The sequence below is a fragment of the Monomorium pharaonis genome, chromosome 1, assembly GCF_013373865.1.
Source record: "Monomorium pharaonis isolate MP-MQ-018 chromosome 1, ASM1337386v2, whole genome shotgun sequence".
Taxonomy (NCBI): Eukaryota; Metazoa; Arthropoda; class Insecta; order Hymenoptera; family Formicidae; genus Monomorium; species Monomorium pharaonis.
The window spans coordinates 16,686,149-16,700,566 of NC_050467.1; the positions used below are offsets into that span (position 1 = coordinate 16,686,149).

A 14,418-nucleotide genomic window follows, 5' to 3' on the forward strand; every position below is an offset into this window, starting at 1 on the left:
GGATTTAAGTTATACTGAAACTACGTTGTGCATCTATTAATTGATATATGCTCATCTAGAAAGTTTTTCACAATCGTAATTTTTACGATAAGTATTACATTCGGTTAGAAATATTATAGATAGATTATTAATATCTGTTTAATGTAGTCTGCAGAACAAATAATATGACTGACAATGAGTGAAATCTATAAGATATAGTTGCAAGATATAGTGGCACAGTATTAAGAATTCAGTTTTATTGCACAGCATTAAAATAGACTGTAACAGTAGTAGCTGGTAGTACCTGGTAGTACTGGTAGTACCAGCTCATGAGGAATTTTTACATAAAATAAAGTGTAATCCTTCTTGTATATATTATTTATATCCTAATCTGCAAAATGTCTGCCAGCAGATTAAAAGTAACTGTGTTCGCATTAAACTTGTCTTCCGGCAAAGTTTGCCGATATAATCTAAATTAATGGCAGATTGGCGACAGACTTTGTTCGGTTTCTGCCGATTTATCAAACTGCGAAACTACGTGTAGGTGCTCTGTTTCTGCCACTAATTGTTGCTAAGTGCTGCATGTGAATGAGATTCTATTGTGTTTCTGATAGCATTCTGTCATCATGTAATAATACGGTTAAATTGTAGTTGTAACACCTACATAGCAAATTATACTTGCTAAGGTTGGGGCAATTAAGTAGGTCTTCCAGAATACTATGATTCCCATAATTCTATCGTATGAATAAACTAAAAGTATCATTATTATTTTGTTGCGATTAATTTATTCTATATCCAATATTGTAATATTTTCTTTATTTTAGAGTATTTATTTATTTATCTAATGGGATTTCTAGTTTTTCGCGCTGTGTTTACAAACATTCATATTACGTGTCATGACATAAAGTTCATCGATTCCCGTGGATATCTGATCTGTAACGTACGACAATGAGAAATTGTACTACATGCAGTTTCAAAGGAAGCAGTTAACGCAGTCGAGTCGGAATATCAGTCAATCGTGATGAATTTAATCGCGACACCGGACTAGTACGTGCGGATGTGATTTCCGTAGTATTGTGGCTTGCTGCTTAATTACAGTAATTGTATCAAAGTAGCGTGTGTAACCCTATACGCGTAACAGTTATGTCAACGCAACGCCAGCCGCTATGCCAGCCGCTATAAAGCCGACGGATACGTATACGTATATATATGCGCGTGCAGTCTATCCATAGCTAGGTATTCATGACACTCGCTCTACATTAACGTACTACACTGTTCCCGATAGCTCAATGGCCTTTATCATACCATGATCGCTACAAACAGGCATTACAATGATCATTCGCATGTGAGGAAGAAACTTGGCGGAAAGAACGCGACGACCCAAAAATATTAATTTAACATTTCGACTTTGCAACGGTATAAGTTCTTTTATAGCGTTTCTACACTTTATGTCGTTCAGTCATTCCTTTCTCTTCTTTTTTGGAGGAGGGGGGGGGAGGGAAAGACTTGTTCACAGCCGCCGCCGTCGTCGCGGCCGTCGTCGCCGTTTTAACAAATTCATACGCTAGGTGCGCTTATAATGAAATTAATTACAGCTCTCGCCCATCTTGTTTCATTAGTACCGCGGGGAACAAGATAAACCGTGCGCGTGCACCGCCGCCGCCACCGCCGCGCGCCGCGCGGACGAAAAATACATGTAATAATATTTCCGTATATTCATAAAAATGCAAGCTTTAATATCACGAGTTATATAGGATTTACAATGGCCGTTATACAGTAGTAAGTGGCGTTATACGATGTATCCATCTAGGAAAATGCACGTAAAGTAACTTAAATTAATCGTATTTCAGGTTGAAGGAGAGAATCCGTTTGGTCTTTGAGGAGATTTCTCTACAAAAGGGAGATTTGAGGTGGGTATTACAGCCTTTATTTTTCTAACGCAATACAAAAACCATTGGAAATACGCATTGTACCGAACGAGAAGTAAAAATAAACATGAACAATAGAGGAAGGAGTAAATAGACGGAGGACAACAAATTGGAAATTGCATTGGTTGTCTGAGGCATCTTCCGAGTGCGTCGTCTCGCAAAATTTCTTCTTGCATCATAAATGATTTACAAATTTTTCCTTCCGGCAACGCATCCCGAAGTTGATAGATTTGCGGGAGCAACGTTCGGGTGCATCCGCGGGAAAAAGTTTGCGGTACGTTCTTCGCATATCCCGGATAGAAATTGAGTTCCGCAAGTTGCGAAAGAGAAAAAGCCGGGGAGATTTAGCGGGAGGGATCAAAGTCGTGAATTCACCAAGTATGACCGAGGCTGCCTCGTCTACGTAAAAGATGCGCCATTAAACCCCGTCGGCTGGTAGGACCTGGCGCGACCTGTCGATTTAAAACTTTGAAACTACCGTCCGTGCGGCGTGTTGAAAACAGCACGTAACCGAAACCGCGAAAGGGAATGTCCGGATAGACATAAATGAGAGTACGAACATGGAGACACATTCAACTGGCCTTCCATTAATGTGATAAGTAGAGCTTTCGACATTCCCGATCTTGAGATATATTATCTTATTTTTTATTTGACGAATTAAGCAGAAATAAGTTTCAACAATTCGCCCGTTACTGGATATTCGTTAATTTTACCGTAATTTTTGTCTGATGTTATATTAGAGACCTCAGACATTAGAACATCGAGCATTACGTCATGCTTTCTACACGTATTCAAAACATTTCGGCAACTTTGAAATCCCCATCTCCCATTACACTTTCCGAACCAACAACACTCGAATGAAAGACACATAATAAAAGCCACAGAGCTATTAAAAACTTTAAGACACGTTTATGTACACACGTACACGTACACACGTGTACAATTACTAAAAGTGTAACATCTGTTTGCAGTTTAAAAAAAAGAGCGAAGTTGAACTTAGAAAGAATTTAATCATTATTATCAAAGCAGTCACACTTTTATAGCTTTGATGATAAATTTTATTGATTTTGCCAACGTAATTACGACTTTATCTCTTTAATATTAAACAAAACGTGAAAATATCTCTCACTGCACCAGATATTAAGAATAATATAGTTTACTTAAAATTGTTTGATAAATGTAAGTCATAAATTAAATTATCTTGGTAGAAAAACCGATAAAAATGATCAATTTATTTAATAACAAAATTTACATGAAAATCAGAAAGAGAATTTTCTTAAATTTTAACATGAAAAGTGTGCTTATTGGAATCTATTATAAAATTATTTTATTATAAATTAGAAATATTATCTAATTCTATTCTAAATTGAAAGTATAATGACGCAATGAATCTCTTCATTACTTATTTATAGTAACAAAAGAATCTGCATGTCAATCTTGACAATTTAGGGCACTTTTTTTATAAATCACAAAGTTTTTACTACGTGTACTGTTTTTCCTGGAGTTAAAATTATCACAAGCAGTAAATTTGTGTGTAAAATTTGTAACAGTAAATTAAAATTATCACATACAAAATAAATTTTAAATATTCATGATTTATTCAGGCAAATCTGTTACGCAAATTGTAAATTACCAACGTTAAAGATCAGTTATTAACGTTTAATGAGACGCAATAATAAATATCAGAATCACGAGGCTGCAAAGTTTTCCATTTAAAAGTTTCTCTTCCGATACAGCCTCGTGTATTTGATACAACTCGAAAGTGTGTATCAGTCGTGATATTCCGGCAATAGCTATAGTAAACAGATTAACCACGCAATGGAGATTTACGAGAACGATAAAGTCGTCCTTCGATCTTAATTTTGTATATTTACCACATTTAGATCTAATTCCGTAATTGATACCTACAATTAACTGATGAAAACATACGTCCGTTGTATCAACAACATAAATGCTATCAGAGCTGTTGTTTTTCTCTACACGAGTGCCTGTAAATTGCGGGAAATCAAATCGTCTCGGATTAAATCCCGAGTAAAATCTATCTAGTGGGAATCATAAAAGTTATTCCGCGCTACCTGGGGATTTTATTGACTAGATAACGACACGAATAGATAATCGACATCAATTGGTTCGGCCGGTTACGTAAAACATTTGTGTTGAGGTAACGAGAGATAAAGATCCGACACTTACAGAAAAGTAAAGCCAAACGAACCATTAAACTAATCAAACGAACTCGTTTGAATGTTTGCCGAGGAGTAGTAATGACGCCCACGCGATGGGCGTCGCGTCGTAAACGCTGTCCTCGTTGCCAAGAGACGTTGATATAGAGTCCTGCTGAAGCTAACTCTACATCCCTGCACCAATGAACGACACGCGAGAAAAGCTCTGTAACAATTTCGAAGATCTCCTGTCATTTTAGTATCTCTTTCTTATTCTTTAGATTATTCCACCGTCTTTTCTTCTAAAACGCTTCTTCTTTTCCAAAATTTCTTTGCGTGTACTCTTTGAAAAGAATTAAAAAGTAATTACCCGGGAAAATATTTTTTTATACAAAAACATGTATAAATATAAATAAAATATGTCCATATATGTTTATATTAGTTTCTTTTTTTGTAAAATTTTTGGTTGATATAAAATAAATAATAGTTACATTGAAAAGACAAAAACTAATTAAAAAGATAATTTTTGCAATTTGTATCCTTTACAAAAAGTTAAATTTGAAGAAATAAAAAAAATTGCTCGTATATAATTATACATATGTATATTTTTTTAATTTATAGAATATATATAATTATACATATATGCATGGATAATTTTTAAAATTTTTTATATCTAACTTTTTGTAAAAGAAGCACTGCAAAAATGATCTTTTTTAATAGGTTTTGTCTTTTCAGTACGACTATTATTTTTTTATACCAATCAAAAATTTTACGAAAGAAAAGAAGAATTATTTTTTCAATAATTTAATTTTGTTCTTTTCTTTTTATAAATTTAATTAAATATAACTGTAAACTAAATATAAAAAGAACCAACAAAGAAGAAATTAATTTAGAGTGCAGGTCATATTTAGAATATATCATTTTTAAAACATATAAAGGTAACTATTAAATTGGTCATTTTTAGATACTTATTTTATATATATTTCAAATTTATTTATTAACGAATGATCGATGTTCAGCAAAATAAAGTGATAAATGATTTTCCAGAATAGCTCATATATAAATTAAAGTTAAAACTTTATTTATTAAAATAAATCTCAGACCATTGCTTTGCGATAACTTTATAACAAAATTTCAATAAATTGCAAAAAATTGTGAACACTATTAACTGTTATCTCAATATTTTTCTTTAACTCAAAAATTGCAATAAAAAACACAAAAAGTTTTTGTAATATTTCGGAGAGATAATATTTGAGATTTAAAAAAATGTTAAAATTGGGAAAAAACTGTGAAATACCATTCTTCCATTAAAAAATTTAATATAATTACTCTTACGCGTGCCACTGGTAAATCAAAAAATGTTTTGATATTGGAAAATGCTTAAGAGACCAGACCGGTATAATCGATCAAAAAAATAGATAACTTTTAAATGTAGATTAGAAAAGAAATTAAAAAGCTGTAGATTTATGATTTAGTACGTTATTTAAGTACACGAGAATATAAAATATCCAAAATAAAAATAATATTTTTGATACTTATTAAAATGTAAAAAATCTATTTTTTATTAGTATCGGTGATTCTGCTATATTGAATCGTCTAAAACAAAGAAAGATAACATTACTGAAGTTTATTTTATTCCTTAAACATTTATAGAGGATTTTTACAATATTATTGTTAGTTTTTAAAATATTAACAAATTAACAATTTTTATGCCAAAATCCAAACCATATTAAAAAAAATGTTTTTAATCAAATTTTAACTAAATTTTAAAAAAGTTTGGTTAATGTTTAGAGAATACAAAATACTTTATGGTTTTTTTGTGTTATGTTATTTCTTTTTGTTTCAAATAATCTAATATAGCAAAATTATCGACACCAGTAACCGATATAAAAAAAATTGACTTTTTATAATTTACTTATAATAGTACTAACATTTAATAATAGTTCTAAGAATATTATTTTTTGTTCTCTTATTTTGTATATTAATTAATAAAAACATCGGCAAACCGCAAAATTACCTTTTTTTGGCCCAATTACACCGGTTTGATCCTTCAATATTGTATGCGCTATAATAAGATATTTTTAAGCATTTTCTACATTTTCAAAATTTGCATTTTTATTTAACTGTTACGTCCGGCAGACTCCACGATTTCCCTTCGTCAGAGGAACAAATAATTTTACAAAAGAAATTCCGTTTCAACGGTCTCCGATAATTTTTTACGCGTTTAGGATTAGTCTGTTAGGAACGTAATGACAAACATAGATGGACGAAACGACCAAGTAAATAATTCCGACTCCTTTTGAATATTGAGTCAACAAATAATAAATTCTGAAGATAGAAATTCAAAGACAAACATGGGATCTAAGCAAAGTTTCACGTTTCCTCACAAAAAATGAGCAATAAAGTATCTAAACATAAGCAAAAAATAAATAACCGTTTCCTCCATCTGCAAACCATACCGTAGCACGTCTAGCACGATAGAAAAAATTATTTATCTCTTAAACCCAAAGGAAAGATAACCTACGCGATAGGTCGGATCCCTTCGATAAAATTGAAAGAATGTGGGAGGAAACAGAGAAACTTTCGACAGAGTACTCAACGTATGATTGGTCAAAAAGGAAAAACTATTTTTCCAATAAGAAAATGTAGAATTCACCCACCACACAATCCTGAAAAAGAATCCTACCAATTAGAATATTTGAACCACCTACCTCTGGATCCTCCCCTTGTAAGACTCTGTATATATAATACAAAATCTTGAAGAGAGTCAGTCTATATAATGTCGTGAGTAATGAGAGTAGCAGTAGTAATAGTTGAGCGGTCAGTTAGTAATAGTAGTAATAATGGTCAGTAATAATCAGTTAGTTGAAAGTAGTTAGTTGTGAGTTACGTTCAGTTACGTTTTGAGTTTTTAGTCAGTTCAGTTAATAAGAGAGTTAGTTAGTAATCATGTAGAATCAGTGCGCAAGTAAACTTTAGTGCCGTTCCATCCGGTCAAAAATCCCTTCGATTCCAACGGATTTATTCGAGAACCAGTAATGAGTAAGTCCTACAATTACAATTTCTTTCTTTGTTTTTACGTTACTCATCTACTCCCTTCCGTTTTAATTTTTTAAGACACGTTCCTATTATTTTATAAATAATTTCCCACTTAGTGTTCCTCGACCCTCCTCTCCAGCTACCACCTTCGAAGAACTTAGTGTTCCTCGACTCTCCTCTCCTACCACCCCCCTTCGAAGAACTTAATGTTCCTCGACCTTCCTCTTTGCCTCCAATTACTGAAGAACATGAACACGTTCCTCAGATATTCCCAACATACTCTTTTTCTAGTTCACCTCCTCCTTCTTCAAGTTACTCTCCCATAAGTTCCCCTGAATCCGAAGACATTCCACCCCCACTCTCTCCCGCTATGCTTTATCCATCCATGTTTACCCCATCTAATCATTTAATAAACCCTTTGTCTATTTCTTTGCTCCGCGTTTACCGTTAATACTGTAGAATTAAAAACAAAAATCTCTTTGTTTCCCTTTCTCCGCCCACTATATACTTATTTAATATTTGTACAACTATATACATACTCACTATGCATTTTAATTTCGATTATACCGTTATTACAAATTGTCAAACCACGACTTCAGCGTTTATTTGTATTTCTTTTTATTTTCATTTTTATTTGTTATTAGAATACTTTTGTTAATTTTATGTGAAACCTTATCATTTATTTTAATTAATAACGACCTCGTCTATCCCGAACAAAGACTGCATCTGGTCCGATCCCGAGTTAAAGCGATTCAATTCGTTGACTCGAAACTTGGACCGACGGACGTACGACTCGAAACGGGTTATAGCGGGCCTATCGGCACGTTGACCTATATTTTTGAGTCATAAAAAGTGCGTTCGACCCGAGGCACATACCCTCTCTTAAACTGTGTGCCTACGGGAATTCTACACGTTTTGTTACGTTCTTCCCTGCCTTACCTGTTCTCCCTGAGATATCCTTCCTACCGAATAAAGAGTTAAATCCTATAAGGCTGGACGTAACATAACTTTAACACTTTGTATTTTAAAGACAAAGCACTTTAAAATGCATGTTTATTTTTTTATAAAATAAAGAATATTCTTTAAAACTTTTTTGTGCTTATTTACAAGTCACTTTAAACATTAATTTATTATAAATTACACAGAACCACAGAATAAAAAAGATATTTTCTAATTATCTGGCCAGTAAGGCAAGATCTTTAAATGTTCCAGCCAGTAAAAGCAAAATCTCGAAATGATCCGAATATGATCCAGTCCTACGGATAAATTTCGGTTTGGGAGATAGTTGTGATGACTCTTTGAAAAGGATCTAATTGATATTTAATGAAAATGATCATGGATTTCAGTTTAGTCGTAGGTTTTTGATTTATAGATTTTGATATTAAAATTTATAGACTTTGGGTTTGGGATTTATAAGTTGAGAATTAAAGGAACTTGATTTGATTGGTTTATAATTTATGATTGTGATTCTACGTACATAGAAATGTATAATCTGCGTTATTTTAATTTGCAATATGAATTATGTCATTTTGGATCTTCTTACCACGTGTATCTCATAAATATTACGTAATATGGATTTTTAAGAAACAAATTCTGTTTTAGCACATCAAAATATGTAGAAAATAGTTGGTCTTTCTTCCGGAACAAAACATTTTTTATTCCATGGTCCTGTGCTATTAATTCGATTAGTATATTAAATATATTTTGGTTTTAAATTCTTAAAATAAGGTACCTGTATCCAATATGCCCCTACTAAGCTTTGGAGATTTGTCTAATCTTTTTATAAATACAAAATTAAAAAATAAGGATCAAATTTAAAATAAAAAACATTCCTGAAACTAAAAAAATATATGAAATATTTTCAATTATTTATATAAGTATAGTAAATATTTTAAAAAAAGATGGCACTTGGACCACATGTTGATCACTCATGTGTTGATATACCCAATGTGGCATAGCTATGTATTTTTTTTTGTAAATATTTTTGAAAAAATACGAAATAACAGAATCAACATGTTTAATTAAGCATTTATTAAAACACTTATGGAAAAAATTACAGCTATTCATTAAATGATGAAACTGTGTTTATTTACTACAGGGACGTTATATTAACTATTACCTGTCAAAAAGCTTTAATTAATTAAATAAAGACAAGAAATACTAATTAAAAGTTAAACGTTAAATAAAGAAACAGAATCTTGACTTTCTTGTATATTAATAAGATATATTGTGTTTTTAGTAGTGTCCCTGGCCATAACGGTTTCACAATACAAAAAATTTTTTTATTTAATTATAAACAAAATATTTTAATTAAAAAAACCTAAAATAAATACAAAGTTGAAAAGCATAAATAAAGAACTACAATAATATGAATTGTGGATATTTATAATTGTTACACAAAGCAAAAGTTACCTTTGAAATTTTAGATTCAAAAAAACACAATTTAAATAAGTGTGACTACAAGCCATAGAAAAGATATATTGAGTAGTTAACGAACATAAATACATCATATCGACTTTTTGAGCGATATATTAGAGTTATCTATGACATTTATTGTGTGACTATTTGAAAATAGAAGGTGAATCAAATTGGGTACAGGTACCTTAATTGTGACTTTTGAGATACAAATGCATTTATATAACCGAGTATTAGTATAATAATAATACTAAATAAAATAATTTAGTAACATTAGAAAGTCTTATATTTAAAATAGTATAAACATTATAAAAAATGTACAGAAAAGTAACGAATTGTTACTTTTTAATAATTATAATGTGTTACTTTTTAAAGTCAGTAATTTATAATGGTAATTAGTTTCTTTTTAGAGGGAAAAACTATAACCAGTACTATAATTAATTATTTTTATAAAGTAATTTTCTTAATCTTTGAAGTATATTATAAAACAGATAATGTGAGCCATTTGAAAAAAGTACTCAATTATAGTCAGAGCAATATCGACAAGTAATAGTCACAACACGCATCGCGTACTATAAACATCAATTTTGTAAATAAAAAATACAATACTTTTAACATTTGAAATAAATGTAAAATTTCTCTCTAAATAAATTATTTTTAATGTTATTGTTCAAATAAGCTTATATTAATTTATTTATTTATAAATAAATTTCTTTTTTTATATACAAAGTCTATTAAAAAATAGCAAAACTTTTGAAATAACATCAACATGATCTATGCTAGTGGTTTTATTTTACAGGATTTCTTATCATTAATATAACATTTGAAGCATCACTTTATACTATTTTATTTATAATTTATAATTTATAATTATTTAAGTGAAGTTGTATTCGATGCTTGTGGCGATTTTATGGAATTCTTTTATTGACTGAAAAGCATTGGCCTTTCAGAATAGAGTTCATCTTCAGAAAACAAAAAGAAGTTCAAATCGGATAAAAAGGGAGACTTGGGGGAATGATGGTTGTTTCATGCTTCGTCAAAAAGTTAGGATAAAGACAAATGCCTTGTTTGCCCACGCTTCAGGCCTCTTCTTTCTCACTGCCTCCCTAGGCACAATACATTATTGTCAAATAAGAATCTTTGACCGTTCCTTTAAGTTTTACCAAGTAAAAAAAGAAATAAAAAAATAAAGAGTTCCAAAAGATAGCAACAAATACCAAACTTTATCTGAAGAGCTGTAATTATAAATTAGTTATAAATAATATAAAGTGATGTGCAAACTGCAAATTAATGCTAAGAAATTCTATTAAACAGTGCTACTAGCAAAATAATACATGTAGGTCATGTTAACGCACTATTTCAAAAGTTTCGTTACTACTAAAAATTTATCGTTGTCGTAATCGGTGTATTATGACCGTAAACATAAAAAAATGTCACATATGCGAATGAAAAAGAGCCACATATTTTGAAAGATATCTATATAAAATTTATCTATTCAAATTTCAAATGAAATGGTAATAAGTCCATGAAAAAATAGTATAGTAATGTTTTTCGCGTTGATCAATGAACGTACGAGTGAACGATCGATCGAAAACGAACGAGGTTGCTGTAATTTGAACGCTATACGTATTGAACTTCCTACGTTTTATGAGCGTTCCATGTGCGTGCCGAGAATAATTGCGGTCGTTAGATATATCTCGTTACGCTGCACGAGAAACGTTTCGTGAGTTGGTCTTCCGCGATCGGTACTGCTCTTGAGTACTTAGGGTATGCGCCGGCTGATGTTCCGTGTACTTACGGCATGCAAATCAGCGGAAGACCAGATACACTCGCGCTCGCCAATCCATGGGGATCTAATGTATTATCAATCCATGAATGAGAAATAGCCTCTTCCTGAGCGCGACTCCAAATTTTACGATCGCCAATACGTCAAATTGCTAATGCTTCAGATATTACTGGCATAAATCTGCCAGGCAGTAATACTGCGAGCTTGACTACCGATCCTTTCAAGCTGGCTGCCGTAGATCCTCCTGTCTCCTCGTTTCCTTTTGGTTAGTGATGCCATTGAGAGGGCGACCAGCTTGGACTTCGTATTCACTGAAGATCATAATATTTTTTCAAGTAATTCTATATATTTCACTTCAACCGTATTTCACGTCAAGATAATTCTTCTTCTTCTCTCCCTCCCTTTTTCTCTCCCTCTCTCTCTCTCTCTCTCTCTCTCATTTCTTACACGTAGTTTAAAACTTCATATTCTTATGAATGGAACAAATACCTTATTGAAAAATTTACGACAAATCCTATTGAACTGAGCTTTTATCGGTCTTAAGGATTTAAAGCCAGCTATACGAATTTAACGCACAAATTTCGCCACTCGTTACAATTAACCTTGCCACAATACGATCCCGACTTGACAACGATAGTGTATTTTTACGGAAATTCTCTTTTTTAAATTCTGTAGTGTGTGCCAGTTACACCTGACCTCTAAATCCTTTGAATACGACGTGGACCACGATTCTACTTAACCCACATAAAGTTCCTCTCTACGCGAAGACTTAGAGCTGAGAATGGTGATTGGGAGGTCGACTTGGGGAAACGAGAGGTGCCTGGGGACTTGCAGTTACAGCGTGCAGGAGTTAATCCTTGATAAATCCTCGAACTCTGTCCTAATTCAGTATTGAGCTCCCTTAATTTCATTCCGTTAGTGACCTTTTAACTTTGAACTCTGAAATCAGAATCGACGATTTTGTGATCGAAAACTGCACAAGAAAATGCTGAAGCGAGTAATGTTAAGACAAGACTAACAGATCTCTATTTGGGTAGTGAATAGTGCAATAATGCGTTTTATGCTTAAATTGCATAATTAACTTCAAATTATCCAATAAAAAAGTTTGATTAAAATACACAAAACCATTTTTACTGTAGTGTCTAGAAATTTTGTTACATACAGGTTTCAAAATAATTTTGTGGGACATTCAAGCTAGTTGTTAAAAAATGTTAAAACTTTTCTGCAATATTATTCATTACGGTTAAACATTCTTTATAATTATTTAAATAATCTAGAGAAATTATGTTCAGATTTGTATCTAACTAAATTTTTTAATGCTTCAGTAAAACTTTTTTTCCGAGATTTCAAAAAGATAATTTTTTACACACATTTTATAAACACACACACACACACACACACACACACACACACACATAACATTTTATGAAATAAAATCTGAGAAAATTGTATACAATGGGATTAACTCAAATAATAGGAAGGTAAATGTAATTTTCACAGTAACAAGATATGTATAATAAGCAATTTTCAAATCGCATTATGTTGTTACATAAATCTCAGTATGAAACAACTAAAATATATTTGCGCGTCTTCCTTTAAATAAAATATTAAAATAATATTGTATATTTTTTTTATATATAGATACATCAATATTATAATGGATTTATATTTACCAGATACTTAATACATAGTAACAAAAAATTAACTTGCGCGTTAAAAATTTTTTGAAAATATGTTAAAGAAATATTTATATATTTTTCCAGGCGTATATTACGGCCTAAATTTTTAAGCTGTCAACTTTATTTGCCGATGGTTTTATATTTTCCGAGTATATAAAACTGGTACCAAATCTCATTTAAACTTCACTCTATATTCTGTTTCACACGTTCTATCGGAGTCCAGCTATAGCCTGTAGTCTAGTGCTTCACGCGCAATTTATTGCGAATGCGGCAAAAAACAGGGACTTATTTTACGACAAAATTTACGATTTTTTAATAATTAATCCACGTAATGCTATATAATTTATCCATTCTAAAAGTATTGGGACATCTCAATATTATATATGTATGTATATTATGCATTATACATATAGATATATATACAGGTTCAAAAAGTTATTGCCAAACTTAAGAAACGTATAAAGAGATCAAAACAGAATAACTTTTGAATTTATGTTCTCCTTAATTCTAAGTCAATACGAGCCTTTAAATAAAACTTTGTGTAATGTATTACCTTGTGCTTGTTATTCATGCATTTATAAACGCATATCGCGTCAATAGCGCTTACTGAGAACGACAAATCGAAGGTCATCGACAACATATAAACAATCCACTTCGCGGAATGTACGATTATGTCTGCTAACTGCTAACATAATCGATTTTACTTCCATTGAATGTGAAAGTCAATTCAAACATTTTTTTAAATTCAATTTTAAACTAATGTAAAAAAAAATAAAATAAAACTAGTGGGAGAATAACAAATTATGATTATTTTATTAGCATATTTTATTTATATCCATGTTTCATACATTTAAAGACTGGCTCAAAAATTACTTCGGAGAACGTAGGATGATAAAAATTTCTGATAAAAAATTATTCTATCTTAAGTTTGGCAATAATCACCCTGTATATACCTCATTATAACATTAAATAAAACATTATTTTACAATTTAAATTACTTTATAAACAAAAATACATTACCAGATATATTTAATAATTTTTAATCTAATCTTTAATTCCATACATTTGTGATAAAGACAAATCTATCAAAAAAATATATTAATGTAATATTTTCTTGTTTATATAATGGCAGTATTTGTGAATTATTGTTTTTTGTGTTATATACAAATTAATTGGGTATATACATACTGTTATAAATGCCAATGATCCAATGATATTTGTATATATAATATAACAGGATAAATGGAACCAAATATTAGCTCTGTGCTATCGTATTTATATGAAGTGGTTGTTGCGGATGAATACTTTCACTGTAATGTCAGAAGAAAATACCCGAATCTGATCACATAACTCACGCAATTATTCACTGTTTACGCTTTCATAAAACATTATTATCAGTAGTTATAACTGAATTTTTGTTTGGTGTTTGTTTA

The 14,418-nt window shown here is 31.2% G+C and overlaps 1 protein-coding gene across 1 annotated transcript in view; it reads left to right on the forward strand.

Annotated features, from left to right (window-relative positions):
- Nucleotides 1-14,418, forward strand: part of LOC105833926 (suppressor of lurcher protein 1) — a gene marked incomplete at its 5' end in the record, with an annotated part of 356,824 nt that overhangs the window by 187,065 nt on the left and 155,341 nt on the right. The window contains one exon of the mRNA XM_028192272.2: nucleotides 1,830-1,889. Coding sequence (XP_028048073.2) covers nucleotides 1,830-1,889 — 60 coding nt within the window. The remainder of the gene's footprint in view (nucleotides 1-1,829; nucleotides 1,890-14,418) is intronic.